The sequence below is a fragment of the Mizuhopecten yessoensis genome, unplaced genomic scaffold (genome assembly GCF_002113885.1).
Source record: "Mizuhopecten yessoensis strain PY_sf001 unplaced genomic scaffold, ASM211388v2 scaffold4783, whole genome shotgun sequence".
NCBI lineage: Eukaryota > Metazoa > Mollusca > Bivalvia > Pectinida > Pectinidae > Mizuhopecten > Mizuhopecten yessoensis.
The window spans coordinates 733882-758137 of NW_018405719.1; the positions used below are offsets into that span (position 1 = coordinate 733882).

General features: G+C 35.3%; 1 protein-coding gene across 1 annotated transcript; it reads left to right on the plus strand.

Annotated features, from left to right (window-relative positions):
* Nucleotides 1-2239: 2239 nt before the first annotated feature.
* On the plus strand, nt 2240-19504 carry LOC110449686 (transmembrane protein 184C-like). Its single transcript, XM_021496711.1, has 9 exons — nt 2240-2558; nt 9310-9346; nt 9611-9816; nt 10909-10983; nt 13843-13936; nt 15110-15222; nt 15445-15547; nt 15818-15992; nt 16662-19504. The coding sequence occupies exons 1-9, from the start codon at nt 2314-2316 to the stop codon at nt 17345-17347; spliced, it is 1734 nt and encodes a 577-aa protein (XP_021352386.1). The 5' UTR covers nt 2240-2313; the 3' UTR covers nt 17348-19504.
* Nucleotides 19505-24256: the final 4752 nt, after the last annotated feature.

The following is a 24256-nucleotide window of genomic DNA, read 5'->3' on the forward strand; positions in this document are numbered from 1 at the left end:
TAAATCTGAAACGTCAATATGTTCTAATCTACAATACATGTACATGTATGACAGAAACTTCAATATGTTCTTATCTACAATACATGTACATGTATGAAAGAAACGTCAATATGTTCTAATCTACAATACATGTACATGTATGAAAGAAACGTCAATATGTTCTAATCTACAATACATGTACATGTATGACAGAAACATCAATATGTTCTAATCTACAATACATGTATGACAGAAACGTCAATATGTTCTAATCTACAATGCATGTACATGTATGACAGAAACATCAATATGTTCTAATCTACAATACATGTACATGTATGACAGAAACGTCAATATGTTCTAATCTACAATACATGTACATGTATGACAGAAACGTCAATATGTTCTAATCTACAATACATGTACATGTATGACAGAAACGTCAATATGTTCTAATCTACAATACATGTACATGTATGACAGAAACGTCAATATGTTCTAATCTACAATACATGTACATGTATGACAGAAACGTCAATATGTTCTAATCTACAATACATGTACATGTATGACAGAAACGTCAATATGTTCTAATCTACAATACATGTACATGTATGACAGAAACGTCAATATGTTCTAATCTACAATACATGTACATGTATGACAGAAACGTCAATATGTTCTAATCTACAATACATGTACATGTATGACAGAAACGTCAATATGTTCTAATCTACAATACATGTACATGTATGACAGAAACGTCAATATGTTCTAATCTACAATACATGTACATGTATGACAGAAACGTCAATATGTTCTAATCTACAATACATGTACATGTATGACAGAAACGTCAATATGTTCTAATCTACAATACATGTACATGTATGACAGAAACGTCAATATGTTCTAATCTACAATACATGTACATGTATGACAGAAACGTCAATATGTTCTAATCTACAATACATGTACATGTATGACAGAAACGTCAATATGTTCTAATCTACAATACATGTACATGTATGACAGAAACGTCAATATGTTCTAATCTACAATACATGTACATGTATGACAGAAACGTCAATATGTTCTAATCTACAATACATGTACATGTATGACAGAAACGTCAATATGTTCTAATCTACAATACATGTACATGTATGACAGAAACGTCAATATGTTCTAATCTACAATACATGTACATGTATGACAGAAACGTCAATATGTTCTAATCTACAATACATGTACATGTATGACAGAAACGTCAATATGTTCTAATCTACAATACATGTACATGTATGACAGAAACGTCAATATGTTCTAATCTACAATACATGTACATGTATGACAGAAACGTCAATATGTTCTAATCTACAATACATGTACATGTATGACAGAAACGTCAATATGTTCTAATCTACAATACATGTACATGTATGACAGAAACGTCAATATGTTCTAATCTACAATACATGTACATGTATGACAGAAACATCAATATTTTCTAATCTACAATACATGTACATGTATGAAAGAAACGTCAATATGTTCTAATGTACAATACATGTACATGTATGAAAGAAACGTTAATATGTTCTAATCTACAATACATGTACATGCATGAAAGAAACGTTAATATGTTCTAAGACAATTAGTTTGACATTGACCTTTTGTTTCTTAAGCATCTCTGACCTTGATAATTGATGTCATGACCTCACAAATATCATGAATGTATAAATGGAAATCTCACGAAACATCAAATGTTGTTAACCATTTTTTATATGTTTCCAATACATCTGTTACGTCGACCTTTGACCTCCCGACCATGAACATTTTCTTACCGTATTCTTGACATCAATTTCTACAATATCTTAATGTGCATTTTTACAAACGACAATACTTAGATGTTTGGCAATATATTGTGTTATCGACACTTTGGTACGAATTTGAATCAACATAACCTAAAGATACGTATTACACAATTTCGTTGAATTCTATGCAATTGTTGTTGAGAAGACGACAGGTTGCAATAGCTCATTTAGGTTTGACCATGGTCTATGTAAACTAAAACTTATAGATTATAGGGAATTATTACTGTCCATAATCCTTTGAATTTTACTTTTCCACTAAATCCAGCAATATATGAACTGACAATCCGCTCAGAAAAAATCCACTCTACTCTGGTTATTTCTGGTACTACTCAGGTCTTTAGTACTTAATAAACTAACATCACATGATCTGTGTTCACATGACATCAAAAATGGTGGACGTCAAAGTTTGTATACAGTAAACTGTCTCTGAAAGTGCTGTTTACATTATGCCAAAGTCATGGATTGCATGGGACAATGGAAACGATGGATTCGTCCTGGTTTTATAGCAATATATTTCATTTTAGCGATAATAGCTCTGCCATTGTGTATAATTGAACTACACAGAGAAGGGGCACCAACCCACGTCCAAGCATGGTTTGCCGGCGGGATATTCGTGATGTGCGCGGTACCCATATCACTGTGGGGTATTCTTCAGCATCTTGTCAACTACACACAACCACACCTTCAGCGACACATAATAAGGTATGATCTTGTAATGCTGTGATCACAACAGCTTCAGTGGTATAACTTTCGAGTTAGCTACATAAATAATAATCAGTACCATCTTCAACTTATATGTACAGATGTAGGCCTACATGCATTAGGAATGTTTCCCTCCAGATTTATCCTTTTAAGGCCCCGTCCTGCTGTCAATGGTGTCAGTACCTCATTTATATAAGAAGTGATTGTTTCTAAATGATGTTTCATACTGAAATTGTTGTAATCTACTTTTGGCATTAACTAGTAGTGTTTAATAGCAGGATTTTAGGTAATTTTCTTTCTTGGGGAGGAGATGGGTGTCAGGTCGTTTCGGTAACAAGTCGTTTCGGTAACAAGACGGAAGTCGTTTCGGGACCTTTTTCCGGGTCGTTTCGGGAGTGTCAAAAGTCGTTTCGGGACATCTCGGGACTTTTTATATGCAGAATTTACTGTCAAATTAGTACTTCTGTAAAAAGGGAAACTTGATCAAGTTGGCCACATTAAATAGGGAAAAGAGTAAAACGAAAACATGTTATCACGATATCAAACAAGGAACCTTAAATAACCAATGAAATTATGTAAAAATAATTGATTGATTAATTGATATTGACCGCGCGTTCGGTTCGGTACTTGGTGTTCGTTCCTCTCTAATTAATAATGGGATTAGTTTAATCAAATTAATAACATGTTGTCAATCAGGTTAATGTTGGCAGGTACCCCCTCAAGCAATCTAAGCGTGGCGCGAATTGGCAAAACTAAATCCCAAGCACGGGTAGGTCGAAGCCGCCATATGCGTACTCTTGTGTACACATAAATCGTGACGTCGTTGCTGAAAGGCTAGGACGAAAGCTGTGTTTACACAGATTTTTACGAAATGGGAAAGAGAAATGTAACTTGTAACATTCATTTATATTTTGATTATATTTTTTATATGTCCCGAAACGACTTGAGTAAGTCCCGAAACTACTTAATTTTGTCCCGAAACCACTTATTACCGAAACCACTTGTTACCGAAACGACTAGCATTCAGGAGATGAGCACAGACAGTTATGCTGGGGTGACCTAAACCTGGGTTATGATGAGAAACTTGAAAGAGAGTTTTTACAATTTAACGAAAGACAGACAAAAACACGGACGGGTATGGACGTTACAAACACAAGGACCTCATGGGCCTCGTAACTTGTTAAAGTTATTGCATTGATGTGTAACAGAACTGCTAATACTTTAACTTCTTCAGCTTCTGTGACCATTGCCCCAAATAATAGTGTCTGTAAAATGGTTTTGATTGGCATTTTAATTACTGTAAATGTGTTTGTACATATTGTTGTGGTATTTAAAAAAAGATATCCAGGCTTTAAATGTTTCTGTATATTGTTTACTAATACATAGATCATTAACTCTGCCATAGTCATGTGTTAGCTTTGAATAGTCTGCCAAATTATGGACTCATGAACTATGACGTCAATCTCTTGTGACGTCACTATTTACACCTTGTGATCGTTGCCAGGCAAAGGCACCGCATTTCATACTTTAGGTCTGTTTTGAATTGTAAAGAATTGTTCTGACGATTATCTAATAAGCTGAAACTAGTAAACTGCAATAAATTTGCCAAGTCAATTCAAGTGGATGTTGTCCAGTCATCTTTTTACTTAATAGATAGACTGTGGGTGTGTCATTTGTTCAAATACATAGATTGTGGGTGTGTCATTTGTACTAATACATAGATTGTGGGTGTGTCATTTGTACTAATACATAGATTGTGGGTGTGTCATTTGTACTAATACATAGATTGTGGGTGTGTCGTTTGTACTAATACATAGATTGTGGGTGTGTCATTTGTACTAATACATAGATTGTGGGTGTGCCATTTGTACTAATACATAGATTGTGGGTGTGTCGTTTGTACTAATACATAGATTGTGGGTGTGTCGTTTGTACTAATACATAGATTGTGGGTGTGTCATTTGTTCTAATACATAGATTGTTTGTGTGTCATTTGTTCTAATACATGGATTGTGGGTGTGTCGTTTGTACTAATACATAGATTGTGGGTGTGTTGTTTGTACTAATACATAGATTATGGGTGTGTCGTTTGTACTAATACATAGATTGTGTATGTGTCGTTTGTACTAATACATGGATTGTGGGTGTGTCGTTTGTACTAATACATAGATTGTGGGTATGTCGTTTGATCAATACACTAATCTGTTGATGTTTAATAATGCTCTAAAAGTTGAGGATGGTTAAATCAGGACATTAAGTGTAAGCTGTAACAACAAAGTTATTTTACCAACATTATATAGGGGACTGATCTGATCACCTTTATAAGAGGGATTGGATGGCATATATTGTTAAACAACATTGCATTCAATGTTTGTGAATTTTGTATTCGAATAAGTTATATTGGAGAGATGTTCTGATATATTATAAGGTTCAGAACATAAAGATGTGTTTCAGAGACATAAACTTAACACAGAGACATAAACTTAACACTGAGACATATACCTAACACAGAGACATAAACTTAACACTGAGACATAAACTTATCACAGAGACAAACTTAACACAGAGATATAAACTTAACACAGAGACATATACTTATCACAGAGACATAAACTTAACACTGAGACATAAACTTATCACAGAGACATAAACTTATAACGGAGACCTAAACTTATCACAGAGACATAAACTTATAACGGAGACCTAAACTTATCACAGAGACATAAACTTAACACAGAGACATATATTTATCACAGAGACATAAACTTAACACAGAGACATATACTTAACACAGAGACATATATTTATCATAGAGACATATACTTAACACAGAGACATATACTTATTATAGATCTAGAGACATATGCTTATCACAGAGACATAAACTTATCACAGAGACGTAAACTTAACACAGAGACATAAACTTATCACATAGACATAAGCTTAACACAGAGACATATATTTATCACAGAGACATAAACTTATCAAAGAGACATAAACTATCACAGAGACATAAACTTAACACAGAGACATAAACTCAACACAGAGACATAAACTTAACACAGAGACATAAACTTAACACAGAGATATATATTTATCACAGAGACATATACTTATCACAGAGATATAAACTTAACACAGAGACATAAACTTATCATAGAGACATATACTTATCATAGAGACATATACCTAACACAGAGACATATACTTATTACAGATCTAGAGACATATGCTTATCACAGAGACATAAACTTATCACAGAGACATAAACTTAACACAGAGACATAAACTTATCACATAGACATAAGCTTAACACAGAGACATAAACTTAACACAGAGACATAAACTTTACAAAGAGACATAAACTTATCACAGAGACATAAACTTAACACAGAGACATAAACTTATCACATATACATAAGCTTAACACAGAGACATAAACTTAACACGAAGACATAAACTTAACACAGAGTCATATACTTAACACAGAGACATATATTTATCACAGAGACATAAACTTAACACAGAGACATATACTTATCACGGAGACATAAACTTAACACAGAGACATATACTTATCACAGAGACATAAACTTAACACAGAGACATAAACTTAACACTGAGACATAAACTTATCACAGAGACATAAACTTATAACGGAGACCTAAACTTATCACAGAGACATAAACTTAACACAGAGACATATATTTATCACAGAGACATAAACTTAACACAGAGACATATATTTATCACAGAGACATAAACTTAACACAGAGACATATACTTATCACAGAGACATAAACTTAACACAGAGACATAAACTTATCACAGAGACATAAACTTATCACAGAGACATAAACTTATAACGGAGACCTAAACTTATCACAGAGACATAAACTTAACACAGAGACATATATTTATCACAGAGACATAAACTTAACACAGAGACATATATTTATCACAGAGACATAAACTTAACACAGAGACATATACTTATCACAGAGACATAAACTTATCACAGAGACATAAACTTAACACGGAGACATAAACTTAACACAGAGACATATACTTATCACAGAGACATAAACTTAACACTGAGACATAAACTTATCACAGAGACATAAACTTATAACGGAGACCTAAACTTATCACAGAGACATAAACTTAACACAGAGACATATATTTATCACAGAGACATAAACTTAACACAGAGACATAAACTCATCACAAAGACATAAACTTAACATGGAGACATAAACTTAACACAGAGACATAAACTTAACACAGAGACATAAACTTATCATAGAGACATATACTTATCATAGAGACATATACTTATCACAGATCTAGAGACATATGCTTATCACAGAGGCATAAACTTAACACAGAGACATAAACTTATCACATAGACATAAGCTTAACACAGAGACATTAACTTAACACAGAGACATAAACTTAACAGAGATATATACTTAACATGGAGATATATACTTAACATGGAGACATAAACTTAACACAGAGACATAAGCTTATCACAGAGACATAAACTTTACACAGAGACATAAACCTATCACAGAGACATAAACTTAACACAGAGACATATACTTATCACAGAGACATATACTTATCACAGAGACATAAACTTAACACAGAGACATAAACTTAACACAGAGACATATACTTATCACAGATCTAGAGACATATACTTATCACAGAGACATATACTTATCACAGAGACATATACTTATCACAGAGACATAAACTTAACACGGAGACATAAACTTAACACAGAGACATATACTTATCACAGAGACATATATTTATCACAGAAACATAAACTTAACACAGAGGCATAAAGTTATAATGGAGACATAAACTTAACACAGAGACATAAACTTAACAAAGAGACATAAACTTAACACAGAGACATAAACTTAACACAGAGACATAAACTTATCACAGAGACATTAACTTAACACAGAGACATAAACTTAACATAGAGACATATACTTATCAAAGAGACATAAACTTAACACAGAGACATAAACTTAACACAGAGACATAAACTTAACACATAGACATATACTTATCACAGATCTAGAGACATATACTTATCACAGAGACATAAACTTAATACAGAGACATAAACTTAACACAGAGACATATACTTAACACAGAGTCATATACCTAACACAGAGACATATACTTAACACAGAGACACATATTTATCACAGAGACATAAACTTAACACAGAGACATAAGCTTAACACAGAGACATAAACTTATCACAGAGACATAAACTTATCACAGAGACATATACTTAACACAGAGACATAAACACAAAGACATAAACTTAACATGGAGACATAAACTTAACACAGAGACATAAGCTTAACACAGAGACATAAACTTAACACAGAGGCATAAACTTAACACAGAGACATAAACTTATCATAGAGACATATACTTATCACAGATCTAGAGACATATACTTATCACAGAGACATAAACTTAATATACTTATCACAGAGACATAAACTTAACACTGAGACATATACTTAACACAGAAACATTAACTTAACACTGAGGCATATACTTAACACAGAGACATATACTTATCACAGATCTAGAGACATATACTTATCACAGAGACATATACTTATCACAGAGACATATACTTATCACAGAGACATAAACTAAACACGGAGACATAAACTTATCACAGAGACATATACTTAACACAGAGACATAAACTTCACACAGAGACATATACTTAACACAGAAACATCAACTTAACACAGAGGCATATACTTAACACAGAGACATAAACTTATCACAGAGACATTAACTTAACACAGAGACATATACTTAACACTGAGACATAAACTTAACACAGAGACATATACTACATATGCTTATCACAGAGGCATAAACTTAACACAGAGACATAAACTTATCACAGAGACATTAACTTAACACAGAGACATATACTTAACACTGAAACATTAACTTAACACAGAGGCATATACTTAACACAGAGACATATACTTATCACAGATCTAGAGACATCTACTTATCACAGAGACATAAACTTAATACAGAGACATAAACTTAACCCAGAGACATATTCTTAAACCAGAAACATTAACTTAACCCAGAGGCATATACTTAACACAGAGACATATACTTATCACAGAGACATATACTTATCACAGAGATATAAACTTAACACAGAGACATAAACTTATCACATAGACATAAGCTTAACACAGAGACATAAACTTAACACATAGACATATACTTATCACAGATCTAGAGACATATACTTATCACAGAGACATAAACTTAACACAGAGACATATACTTAACACAGACACATTTACTTAACACAGAGAAATATACTTAACACAGAGACATAAACTTAACACAGAGACATATACTTAACACAGAGACATAAACTTAACACAGAGACATAAACTGTCTGTAGTAACAATTTTCCTTTCGAAATATTCTTTTCTACAGCTACATGTTTATAGGCTTATGTCTAATAATAATATATTCTTTTATTTTGACAGGGTAACATATTGAGACATTTGTCTAGTTTGCAATATGACCCATCAGTAAATGTTATATTAGCATATAGGGGAGAGCTATATATATAGGTCTCTGCATTTACTTACAGTATTCATTAAACATAAGTATGTTTACATAAAGTACATTTTTTTGATGCAATGTCATTTTCCATTTTCAGAATTCTTTGGATGGTCCCAATTTATGCTTTAAATGCTGTAAGTACTAAATAGTAACCAAATTATTTATGTCATTGTGTTGTGAGATCTCATGTAATTATATCATCTTACAGTTACTTTAATTGTTTATTAGGAAGATCAAGTAATTAACCCTTAATCCCAGAGTCTGTGGAAAACCCTGAATCGCAATCCTGATTTCACAAACTCACAGCCCCTATCTGAATTATTAGTAGTCTATGATGATATAAGCATAACATACATGTATATTTTTTCATGTTTTTACAACAGACTTTGTAATTGTAGTGGTTTGCGCTTCGTTTCCCCGACGCAGCCATCTATCTGGATACTGTGAGAGAGTGTTATGAGGCCTACGTCATCTACAACTTCATGGCCTACTTACTTAGCTCCCTTTGGGAGGAACATCCTCAGCTTGACCTTGTCCTCAGGGACAAGGAACAAGTGCGACACCTCTTTCCTATCTGCTGGCTTCGTCCCTGGCCCATGACAGGGTATGTATGCTGTTTACATCATAGTGCTTATGAAGGCACAGTAGTCTAGTGGTAGGACGCCGGCTCGAGACCGAAGGGTTGCGGGTTCAAGTCATGGCTAGCTGTGAGCGCCGAAATGGCAGCTCCAGCTGTATGCTCCCCAGGGAGTTGAGAAAGGTATTGGCTGCTTGCAAAGGCCCTATAACCACGGATGATAATTTGTGAACCGCTTTGAGACAACCTACAAACAAGGTTGTGATAAAGCGGTATATAAGAACCTCAAATTATTATTATTTATTATTATAGTACGAGAAATGATGTGCCCTTTTACGTCTTAGCTCTCCTCCCCTTCTTAAGTAATTTTCCTTAAAGTAAACTGTTTTAAATATGTAATGTACATCGAATGGTCATGAAATATTTCACAGAATTTATTGTAATATTAGATATTTTAACTTGTGTATCAGTGTGTCATGTATAAGAAAAGCATCATGATAAATATAATTTATTTTATATAAACCTAAAGCTTTTTTATGTTTTGAACTGGTAAGTGCACTGAATGCAGTGAACATTTTCTTCTCCAGTTCCACTGGTGCCTTTGAGCTAAAACTTGGTGGGGATGTTAAGGAAAGGAAGCCGACAAAGTGTTGTTATTTTTCAGCCCCGTCAAAACTTCAACATGGCAGACATATGTCGGTGGCCATTTTGTTACATGATCGCGCAATCATGGTTTTCCTAAACAACACCTATTTTAAACTTCTTCTCAAGTTCCACCAGTGGGATTGCGATGAAACTTGGCTGAAATGATCCTGAGATGGTCCTGACCAAGTGTTGGTATTTTTCGGGTCGGTCCAAAATCCAGGAAGGCTGCCATGAGTTTATTTGAAGTATACACTCATTTTCTGTCCTGGTATTTACTCCTCAATGTGAAATATCTTACAGATAGCAAACGACTAAATCATCTCCTTAGTCAGGACCATCGGAAGTGTCAACACAATGTGGTAATTGTAGACATTCTGACCAATACTTACCACAGTGGTTAAGTACCCCTCTTATCTCATCTAGTTTGTTAATAATAAGGTGGAATTCGTTTAAAATGCTGTATTTTTTTTAAAGGAAACTAATTGATCGTTGTAAACATGGAGCCTTGCAGTATACAGTAATCAGGCCTGTCACAACAGTAATAGCATTGTAAGTACAGTAATCAGGCCTGTACCAACGGTAATAGCATTGTAAGTACAGTAATCAGTCCTGTCACAACGGTAATAGCATTGTAAGTACAGGAATCAGGCCTGTCACAACAGTAATAGCACTGTAAGTACAGTAATCAGGCCTGTCACAATGGTAATAGCATTGTAAGTACAGTAATAAGGCATGTCACAACAGTAATAGCATTGTAAGTACAGTAATTAGGCCTGTCACAACGGTAATAGCATTGTAAGTACAGTAATCAGGCCTTTCACAACGGTAATAGCATTGTAAGTACGGTAATCAGGCCTGTCACAACGGTAATAACATTGTAAGTCCAGTAATCAGGCCTGTCACAATGGTAATAACATTAAGGGTACAGTAATCAGGCCTGTCACAACAGTAATAACATTGTGGCCTGTCACAACAGTAATAGCATTGTACGTACAGTAATAAGGCATGTCACAGTGGTAATAACATTGTAAGAACAGTAATCGGGCCTGTCACAACGGGAATAACATTGTAAATACAGTAATCAGGCCTGTCACAATGGTAATAACATTAAAGGTACAGTAATCAGGCCTGTCACAACAGTATTAGCATTGTAAGTACAGTAATAAGGCATGTAACAACAGTAATAGCATTGTAAGTACAGTAATCAGGCCTGTCACAACGGTAATAACATTGTAAGTACAGTAATCAGGCCTGTCACAATGGTAATAACATTAAAGGTACAGTAATCAGGCCTGTCACAACAGTAATAGCATTGTAAGTACAGTAATAAGGCATGTCACAATGGTAATAACATTGTAAGAACAGTAATCGGGCCTGTCACAACGGTAATAACATTGTAAGTACAGTAATCAGGCCCGTCACAACGGTAATAACATTGTAAGTACAGTAATCAGGCATGTCACAACAGTAATAACATTGTAAGTACAGTAATCAGGCCTGTCACAACAGTAATAGCACTGTTAGTACAGTAATCAGACCTGTCACAACAGTAATAGCATTGTAAGTACAGTAATCAGGCCTGTCACAACAGTAATAACACTGTTAGTACAGTAATCAGGCCTGTCACAACGGTAATAGCACTGTTAGTACAGTAATCAGGCCTGTCACAACGGTAATAGCATTGTAAGTACAGTAATCAGGCCTGTCACAATGGTATTAGCACTGTTAGTACAGTAATCAGGCCTGTCACAATGGTAATAGCATTGTAAGTACAGTAATAAGGCATGTCACAACAGTAATAGCATTGTAAGTACAGTAATTAGGCCTGTCACAACGGTAATAGCATTGTAAGTACAGTAATCAGGCCTATCTCAACGATAATAGCATTGTAAGTACAGTAATCAGGCCTGTCACAACAGTAATAGCATTGTAAGTACAGTAATCAGGCCTGTCACGACGGTAATAACATTAAAGGTACAGTAATCAGCCTGTCACAACGGTAATAACATTGTAAGTACAGTAATCAAGCCTGTCACAACGGTAATAACATTTTAAGTACAGTAATCAGGCCTGTCACAACAGTAATAACATTGTAAGTACAGTACTCAGACCTGTCACAACAGTAATAGCATTGTAATTACAGTAACCAGGCCTGTCACAACAGTAATAACATTGTAAGTCCAGTAATCAAGCCTGTCACAACGGTAATAACATTGTAAGTACAGTAATCAGACCTGTCACAACAGTAATAGCATTGTGAGTACAGTAATCAGGCCTGTCACAACAGTAATAACATTGTAAGTACAGTAATCAGGCATGTCACAACAGTAATAGCACTGTGAGTACAGTAATCAGGCCTGTCACAACGGTAATAGCATTGTAAGTACAGTAATCAGGCCTGTCACAACAGTAATAGCATTGTAAGTACAGTAATCAGGCATGTCACAACAGTAATAGCACTGTTAGTACAGTAATCAGGCCTGTCACAACGGTAATAGCATTGTACGTACAGTAATCAGGCCTGATTACTGTACCTACAATGCTATTACTGTTGTGACATGCCTGATTACAGTACTTACAATGCTATTGCTGTTGTGACAGGCCTGATTACTGGACTTACAATGTTATTACAGTAATCAGGCCTGTCACAATGGTAATAGCATTGTAAGTACAGTAATCAGGCATGTCACAACAGTAATAACATTGTAAGTACAGTAATAAGGCATGTCACAATGGTAATAGCATTGTAAGTACAGTAATCAGGCCTGTCACAACGGTAATAGCACTGTGAGTACAGTAATCAGGCCTGTTGTTATTGTATCACCAATGTGATAGTTGATTACTTTATCAATAGAATATATTATATTAATGTTGTGTATTATATCATCAATGTTTTAATGAATTCCTTGTGAATGTTGTGTATTATATCATCAATATTAAAATGAATTCCTTGTGAATGCTGTGTATTATATCATCAATGTTTTAATGAATTCCTTGGGAATGTTGTGTATTATATCATTAATTTTATTATGAATTCCTTGTGAATGTCGTGTATTATATCATCAATATTATAATGAATTCCTTGTGAATGTTGTATTATATCATCAATGTTATAATGAATTCCTTGTGAATGTTGTGTATAATATCATCAATATTATAATGAATTCCTTGTGAATGTTGTGTATTATATCATCAATATTATAATGAATTCCTTGTGAATGTTGTGTATTATATCATCAATGTTATAATGAATTCCTTGTGAATGTTGTGTATAATATCAAGAATATTATAATTTAATTGCTTAATTTGTCACCTTGTGTGTATGACTCAATTATATAATACTGCATATGTTGATAATGTACCATATTGAACAGGTAGAAAACATAAAGAACTGATTTTTTTTGACAGGATATGTGAAAGTTTTAACAAATATGATGAAGGACAGTTTAACTTCACATCAGCCTGGTCCTATCTGGTCATAATAAACAACATATCACAAATTGTGAGTACAATCAATAGCGAACATCAAATTATTTTGTTTTTTATCAAATTGTGAGTACAATTAATAGTGAACATCAAAAGATTTTGTTTTTTTATCAAATTGTGAGTATAGACCTCAGCCTCAAAAAACATTTCTCAAATAAAAATAAAAATGAAAAAAAAAGAACAAGAAAACACAGGATGTTGATATTGTGTATACCTGCTTATTTCATTTTCTTTTGTGGAATTCCAATTCAGAAATCATTCAATCAAATTCCGACTAATCAGAATTTGATTTAGAAAACAAGAATTTTTGAAAATGTTTGAATTCAGATGTTTTTTCTTAAACCAGGATTACAAAAAAATGTAAAAAGAAAAGTTGATTTTGATGTTTTGTCTCATGTTGTTGGCAATTGTTGTCAAGCTAGGTGTCGTCAGTAGAGTTGTCAAACTATGGGTGTCATCAGAAGAGTTGTCAAACTATGGGTGTCATCAGTAGAGTTGTCAAGCTATGGGTGTCATCAGTAGAGTTGTCAAACTATGGGTGTCATCAGTAGAGTTGTCAAACTATGGGTGTCATCAATAGAGTTGTCAAGCTATGGGTGTCATCAGTAGAGTTGTCAAGCTATGGGTGTCATCAGTAGAGATGTCAAACTATGGGTGTCATCAGTAGAGTTGTCAAGCTATGGGTGTCGTCAGTAGAGTTGTCAAACTATGGGTGTCGTCAGTAGAGTTGTCAAACTATGGGTGTCATCAGTAGAGTTGTCAAACTATAGGTGTCGTCAGTATAGTTGTCAAACTATGAGTGTCATCAGTAGAGTTGTCAAGCTATGGGTGTCGTCAGTAGAGTGGTCAAGCTATGGGTGTCATCAGTAGAGTGGTCAAGCTATGGGTGTCATCAGTAGAGTAGTCAAGCTATGGGTGTCATAAGTAGAGTTGTCAAACTATGGGTGTCGTCAGTAGAGATGTCAAACTATGGGTGTCATCAGTAGAGTTGTCAAGCTATGGGGGTCATCAGTAGAGTTGTCAAGCTATGGGCGTCATCAGTAGAGTTGTCAAGCTATGGGTGTCATCAGTAGAGTTGTCAAGCTATGGGTGTCATCAGTAGAGTCCCTACACCCTGAGACACGAAGGCCTTTAAAATGGCTCCGTCAACGGATCATAATTGACCATTCTAAACATTTTTCTTACACAGTGGGCAATGTACTGTCTGGTCCTGTTCTACAAAGCTATGAAGGAAGAGTTAGCTCCCATTAAACCAATTCCGAAGTTCCTCTGTGTTAAATTTGTCGTCTTCTTCTCATTCTGGTAAGTATCCTTACATAGAGTGTACTCATACTTTCATGAATTCATATTTGAATGTTATCACAATCTTTCAGCCAGTTATGCAGACAATGTTGATACATTGTATGAAAATTGGTGAATAAGCCATTTGCTGTTTGATTTTGTCTGAAAAAATAGACTATGCATAAATACGTTGTACATGTAGGAAGACATTGTACATAAGATACATTTGTTAATGTGTTATAGGCAATCAGTGATAATTGCTGCTCTGGTGGAACTTAACGCCATCCCATCTAACGGAGAATGGATATACTATAAGAATGTCGACCAAGCCGCCGCAGGACTGCAGGTAAGACACCCAGGTCACAGGATCAAGGTCAGGTCATAGGTCAAAAGTCACTTAGGTTACACACTCATAGTACTTCAAATACTTCAAATAGCTATTAAAGATTTATTGCTGATGTGTTAGTTTAAAGTTTGTGACGTGTGTACTAGCAACAAATGGTTGTTTTAACAAATTATGAAATTTGATTTGTGTTGGTTAAGTATTTCCAACTTTGATTTTAGGGAACATCAATGTATCAGGTATTTAGTAGATTAAACAGATCGTTTATTTCAGGATTTCTGCATCTGTGTGGAGATGTTCCTGGCAGCCATTGCTCACTACTACTCTTTCTCACACAAGCCATTCGTCGACTCGAACTTTGAGGGACAGAGCTGGTGGCAGTCCTTCAGGTCTATGTGGGATGTCTCGGACATGAAGGATGATGTCGTGGAACACGTCCGAGTCATAGGTCAGTTGTTGATGGGGTCATACTGATGTATCAGACTATCCCACATTATTATAAACATAATACCCTACCAATTCTCACAATTTAACCTCATTTAACTTGGTGTACCTAGACCCCTAAGTAAAACTCTATCATAATACAAATCACATTTGATGTAAATCACTTCAATGAAAGACTAGTGAAATATGTCAGAGATGTCATTTACGTTTGACCTATTTTCATGGCCCCTTTTGTCCTGTTCTGGGTGGGTATTTTTCAAATTTGATTTCATTGAGTTAGTTTTCCTTTGGTGACTTGACTTGAGCCTAAGAAAGTAAGAAATGTGATGATTGGTTTGGTTTCTGTTTTCATCTTCAAACTTGAGATCAGATAAGTTGGATAGGATATAGGGTCGGAGAAGAAAGTCATTTATAAGAGACATAGACAGAGGTATCAAATAATTATTTGATAATTTATAGCTTTATTTACCAAGGGTAACATTTAGCTAGGCGCCACTAATCTTACGTATGGCCTACCAACAAATATATAAAATGAAACGTATACTAACTACAATGTGTGACACTAATCTTATTATCAAAATTGCTGTTACTCATTGACAAGGTAAGTTTGAAAATGACTAATACACTGGAGGCCATGTGGAGGGTAATATTTAACTTACCATTCACTTTACAGGTAACAAGGTAAAAAAGACTGTGAGTAAACCATTACTTCGTGACAGAAGTGAGCGGACCCCACTCCTCACAGAATCTAAAGATAGCTACACACAAGGTAGTACTTCGTCTATGAATAATGACCCCACCGACTGGGACACAGCTTCACTTGAGACAGCGTCCAGTCTGCGTCCAGCCTTCAACGCAACCGACAGCATGAACAACTACATTGTGTTTGGTTCCAGTTCTGAACACCTGGAGGCAGCACCAAAAGCTGGAGAACAGGATGGCCAAGAAGAGTTTAAGGGTCACAAGGTCGAAGTTCATAGGTCATCTAATTATATCTCAGTGACAAGTGATAATTTAGCTGTGAGTAAAAACACAGAAAATACTGATTTAATGTTAGTAGATGATAGCCAGACAACAGCAGCTAATATCAACAAGAAACAGGACACACAGACAGACATATCTGCTGACCAATCACAGGACACACAGACAGACATGTCTGCTGACCAATCACAGGACACAAAGACAGACATGTCTGCTAACCAATCACAGGACACAAAGACAGACATGTCTGCTGACCAAGCAGGAAATAGTGTTTTAAAACCAGGCATATCGACAAAAGAATCAGAAGAAAAACTGTCCGATAATTTAGTCGAGGAGCAAGAGAATTATGACAATAACTCTCTCACTGTTAATGCATAATAACATTGTATTTTATTAATTGTTTAAAGAGATTCACTTCATACCTTAAATCTCCGATGATGCTATGCTGCTACACATAGCTGGTATATCCCACTGGCGTTTTATCTTCAGGTGTAAGTCACATCTTCTGTTGTTAGGGGCCAACAACTTGAGCTAACTGTGGCATTTTATCTTCAGGTGTCTGTAAGTCACATCTTCTGTTGTTAGGGGCCAACAACTTGAGCTAACTGTGGCGTTTTATCTTCAGGTGTAAGTCAAATCTTCTGTTGTTAGGGGCCAACAACTTGAGCTAACTATGGCGTTTTATCTTCAGGTGTAAGTCACATCTTCTGTTGTTAGGGGCCAACAACTTGAGCTAACTGTAGCGTTTTATCTTCAGGTGTAAGTCACATCTTCTGTTGTTAGGGGCCAGCAACTTGAGCTAACTGTAGCGTTTTATCTTCAGGTGCCTGTAAGTCACATCTTCTGTTGTTAGGGGCCAACAACTTGAGCTAAATGTGCCATTTTAAAAATCTGTATCCTGACGCGTCCAGCAAAACAGTCAGTGCTGAATTATAAAGTACAGTGCTTAGCTTAACAAGCTATACAAACAGAGTGATTTTGTTACCATACACTGTAAATATTTAACCTCCATTTGGATAGGCTCAAATGTAACTTTGTTACTCGGAAAGAAATTACCAAAAAAATGTTCAAAATTTGGTTCTGATATGTGCTTATTTTCCTCATGGGACCATTTTGTATCTCGAACATTTTGTGTGAATTATTTTTCATGAAAAGTCTGTGATTCTGACCCTGTTTTAAATGAGAAAATACACAATGTATCCATGCTATTTGTGTGATAGGTTTGTGTGACTTTTACATCTATTAGTATTAATCTTAGCTAGCACGTATAGCACTGCTACTTGTGTGTAGATAGAGGTACAGCACGGTTGTTTTTATCTACTTGTGTGAAGATAGAGGTACAGCACAGTTGTTTTTATCTACTTGTGTGTAAATAGAGGTACAGCACGGTTGTTTTTTTATCTACTTGTGTGTAGATAGAGGTACAGCACGGTTGTTTTTATCTTGCCCAGTTTGTCTTCATTGCTGGAAAGAAAGTGTAGTTTTGTTAATGCATAATTAAGCTTGTGTGCCAAGATAAAAGTCGGCTAATATTTGTTTTAACTGATGCAATATTCAGGGATATGTTATTTTCATTGAAAATTATCACTTATATTGTTTTCTTTTTGAACTTAGATAATTATTTGCTGACACAGCTTTGATTTCAGAATTTCCATCATATAGTGATTTTCAAATTTATGAGCTCAAGGTGCCAGTTTATTTTTAAAAAATCTTGGTTTCTGATTTCAAAATCAAGGAATATAAGACTGAGCGATATCAGTTTTGGTACATGCTTTCATGTTGTTTAACCCACCTATGTGTTGTTTATACAATGATATTGTCTGTCTATGAATGCTGAAATAACATGGGTGTTTTATGCTGGTTTGTTATAAATATAATCAAACCTTCCGTCATAAAGATGGTGTTGGTCTCTTCATGTTTAATGATAATTATATTTCATGATGATTGTTGTTGATTCTAATACTGTTGTCTAAAATGTGTGCTCAGACCCATTATAGAACAGGTGTGTCTGTGTTGTTGATCTATTAATGAATTAAAATTCTCCCAAATAAGTCAACAATTGAACAGCAACCTGAAAAATAAATGTTCACAAACATTTTTGCTATTTCCAGTATCTGGTTCTTGTGTTTATGTTGTCACACCGTCATCTGAGGTCAACGACCTTTTCATTAGCCAATGAGATTACTTCTCATGAAATCCCAAAAGTGAAAAATCATTTAATTCAAAAGTGTAACCAGACATGACCTTGACACAAGTTGAGTCAGTTTGATATTGATATAAGGACCAGATATAGGACTTTAGATTCAGCTGTACTTGACCAGACCATAGATCAGTGTTAAAGGTGTTTTCCTGTGCTGATAAGATCTAGATTTGAACAGTGATATAATTTATATCATGGAGATTCTGTGACATTATTTTTCTATTGAAGTTTAATTTACATTAGCTTTACATGTGATTGTTATTGTTTTTTAACAATTTACTTCAATCTTTTCAAGTATAAAGACATATCCATGAAACTAAAACTTTAATCAAATATCTGATTATTGCTGTCTCTGATTTCTATAGATGTATGAAGGACTGTGACTGATGAGTGATTTCTATAGATGTATGAAGGACTGTGACTGATGATATATTTCTATAGATGTATGAAGGACTGTGACTGATGAGTGATTTTTTATAGATGTATGAAGGACTGTGAGTGATGAGTGATGTCTATAGATGTATGAAGGACTGTGACTGATGAGTGATTTCTATAGATGTATGAAGGACCGTGACTGATGAGTGATGTCTATAGATGTATGAAGGACTGTGACTGATGAGTGATTTCTATAGATGTATGAAGGACTGTGATCGATGAGTGATTTCTACAGGTGTATGACAGACTGTGACTGATGAGTGATTTTAATAGATGTATTGAGGACTGTGACTGATAAGTGATTTCTATAGATGTATGAAGGACTGTGACTGATGAGTCATTTCTATAGATGTATTGAGGACTGTGACTGATAAGTGATTTCTATAGATGTATGAAGGACTGACTGATGAGTGATTTCTATAGATGTATGAAGGACTGTGACTGATGAGTGATTTCTATTGATGTATGAAGGACTGTGACCGATGAGTGATTTCTATAGATGTATGAAGGACTGTGACTGATGAGTGATTTCTATAGATGTATGAAGGACTGTGACTGATGGGTGATTTCTATAGATGTATGAAGGACTGACTGATGAGTGATTTCTATAGATGTAAGAAGGACTGTGACCGATGAGTGATTTCTATAGATGTATGAAGGACTGTGACTGATGAGTGATTTTTATAGATGTAAGAAGGACTGTGACTGATGAGTGATTTCTATAGATGTATGAAGGACTGACTGATGAGTGATTTCTATAGATGTATGAAGGACTGTGTCCGATGAGTGATTTCTATAGATGGATGAAGGACTGTGACTGATGAGTGATTTCTATAGATGTATGAAGGACTGTGACCGATGAGTGATTTCTATAGATGGATGAAGGACTGTGACTGATGCGTGTACTAATACTGGGGTAGACAGATATTCTACCGTCTGTGGTATTAGTGCTAGTGTAAGCTGGATAGTTCACACTCTTGACATCACATTCGATTTTACTGTGTCAATGATGGAGGCAATCCAATATTTACAATCAGAAGTCACACATGAAATGTGCATGTATACTTATGATGTATGTAATGAAAGCTAGGCCTGAAGAAATGAGTGCCCTTTAACCCTTTCACCACTGTGGACCATAATGGACTCATCCATATCAATGCATAATAGAGTCTACTAAAGTTACATAGGGGTGAAAGGGTTAATATGTTCATTGATTCTCATCACGCTAATATATAGTTTGCAAAACCAAAACGATGGTTCATAAATTTGGATTATCAAATTTTTCCCCTTACCCTAAATGATCTTGTTGTCTGTGTCACTTCAATCAATGAGCTGCAATACAGACTAAAACAGTTGATGTAGTATTTAAATGTAAAAACATGTACTAAATAAGGCTATACATTTACTGCTGTATACTAACTGTTGTTGAACAATGGATTATAATTCATTGAAAGTATTAATTACAAGAGTGAGGAGTGACCAGACATGATGTAATCTAGACAAATTTTACAAGTGTGTAAGGCAACCAGAAAATACAAGATTGCCATCAATATATTAGAATGGCGTTTCCTTTGGGGTATGGTATTGGCCCTCAGGTTTGTGCTATCAGGGCCTCAGGGATTTTGTTATCAACATTTTTTATATCATAATTTTGACATTCCAGTTGCTGTCCACCTACTATTTTTAGCTCACCTGGCCCGAAGGGCCAAGTGAGCTTATCCCATGCCGCAGCGTCCGTCGTCCGGTGTCCGGGATCCGGTGTCCGGCGTCCGTTGTGCGTCAACTTTTTCCTTAAAAACGCTACTAGTCCTGAACGGCTCAGAGGATTTGGACCAAATTTGGTCTGGAGCATCATTAACCAAAGAGTTCTCAGTTTTGTATAGGTGTGTGGGCCCCCTTCTAGGGGCAGATGGGTGAGGCCCATTAGGGGAAATAGAGGAAAACATCAAAGATCCTTCTCCTTTTGTACCGATGAAGGGATTTTGACCAAATTTGCGCTGGAGCATCATTAGCCAAAGGGTTCTCAGTTTTGTATAAACGGAGGGTATGATCCCCCTGGGTGCAGATGGGCGGGGCCAAATAGGGGGAAAAAAGGTAAATTTGGTCAAAAATCTTTTTCTTCTCAACCAAAGGAAGGATTTTGACCAAATTTGTTCTAGAGCATCTTTGGACAAAGGAGACTCAAGTTTGTATAAACGGAGGGTGTGGGCCCTCTGGGGGCATAGGGGCGGGGCCCAATAGGGGAAATAGAGGTTTTTTTTCTCCTACTATATAGGTGAAGGGATTTAAACCAAATGCAGTCTGAAGCATGATTAGGGACAAAAGAATCAAATTTGTATAAACTGAGGTGTGTGGATCCCCTTCTTTGGGGCAGATGAGTGGGGCCCATTAGTGGAAATAGAGGAAAACATTAAAGATCCTTCTCCTTCTGTACCGTTAAAGGGATTTTAACCTAACCAAACTTGTTCTAGAGAATCTGTGGGCAAAGGGAATTGAATATTTATAAATGGAAGATGTGCCCCCCCCCCCTCCCCTTCTGTACAAATTTGTATAAAAAGATGCATGTGACGAGGCCCAATAGAGGAAATAGAGGAAAATTGGGACATAACATGGAAACTCATTTTCTTGGTGTCTTTCTCACCAAAACAGATTTATATGTAGGTCTTCTTGCAACTTTGTTTCTTGTACTCCTTTGATAAACCTGAATGGTACTCAGCAGGTTTTAAATAAAAAAATATATCCAGGTGAGCTATTAAGGCTCCTGGGCCTCTTGTTTTATTTAAGTTTGGAGAAAAGTCAGTCATGATTAACATACTATGTCATTTTCATAATGTGTGAATAGTTTTATTTTATATGAAATGTAGTATTATTTCTCAATGTTTTATGATCTCAACATGTTAATTAAGGTAGGAGCAGTCAGGAATGATTGAAAATTACATACATAATCAGCAAGTCTAGATGATTGGAAACAGGATTCAAATGTGGTACGATTACTTGCGTATTAAACAAAATCTATGTAAAACAATTCCTAATAAACTTAAACTATTTGTGTCCACTGTGTGTCCAATAAAATTGTAAACATATTTTGCTGTAATTGAGTGTGTGTTAAAAGTGTAAATTAATGTAGACTGATTAAGACTGAATGATTAAGTAATATTTTACTGTGAACTCCATTACAGATGATCGCTCTGGATACTGATAATCTTGATAAATCAATTTTCTCTGCGGATTCTGTATGATCATATATTAAGGACATTATTTTACAAAAAAAGTTTAATTCTTTCTAAACAGTTTTTGGGAACAATATTTCTCACAACTGTTGTACGTTACAGCAATGTGTTTTAAGAGAAGTTGTATGTGACAGTAATATATGTCTTGACCAACAACAGTTGCATGTTACAGCAATGTGTCTTGACCAAAAACAGTTGTACGTTACAATAATGTGTCTTGACCAACAACAGTTGTACTTAACACTAGTGTGTCTTAACCAACAACAGTTGTATGTAACAGTAGTGTGTCTTTCTTGACCAACAACAGTTGTACATTACAGATATGTGTCTTTACCAACAGTTAAAAGGTACAGCAATGTGTCTTGAACATCAACCATTGTATGTTACAGCAATGTGTTTTAAGATAAGTTGTATGTTACAGCAGTGTGTTTTAAGAGAAGTCGTATGTGACAGTAATGTGTCTTGACCAACAACAGTTGTACGTTACAGAAAAGTGTCTTGACCAACAACAGTTGTACATTACAGCAATGTGTCTTGACCATCAACAGTTGTACGTTACAGTAATGTGTCTTGACCAACAACAGTTGTATGTTAGAGCAACGTGTCTTGACCAACAACAGTTGTTTGTGACAGTAATGTGTCTTGACGTACAACAGTTGTTTGTGACATTAATGTGTCTTGACCAACAACAGTTGTATGTGACAGTAATGTGTCTTGACCAACAACAGTTGTATGTGACAGAAAAGTGTCTGACTGACAACAGTTGTATGTGACAGAAATGTATATTGAACAACAACAGTTGTACATTACAGCAATGTGTCTTGACCATCAACAGTTGAACGTTACAGTAACTTGTCTTGACCAACAACAGTTGTACGTTACAATAATGTGTCTTGACCGACAACAGTTGTACGTTACAGCAATGTGTCTTAACCAACAACAATTGTACGTTACAGTAATGGGTCTTGACCAACAACAAATGCATGTTACAGCAATGTGTCTTGAGCAACAATGATGGCATGTTAAAGCAATTTGTATGGACCAACAACAGTTGAACGTTACAGTAACTTGTCTTTACCAACAACAGTTGTTTGTTACATCAATGTGTCTTGACCATTAACAGTTGAACGTTACAGCAATGTGTCTTCAACATCAACAGTTGAACGTTACAGCAATGTGTCTTCAACATCAACAGTTGAACGTTACAGTAATGTGTCTTGACCAAGAATGATGGCATGTTACATCAATGTGTCTTGACCAACAACAAATGCATGTTACAGCAATGGGTCTTGACCAACAACAGTTGCATGTTACATCAATGTGTCTTGACCATTAACAGTTGAACGTTACAGTAATGTGTTTTGACCAACAACAGTTGTCCATTACAGATATGTGTCTTGACCGACAACAGTTGTACGTTAC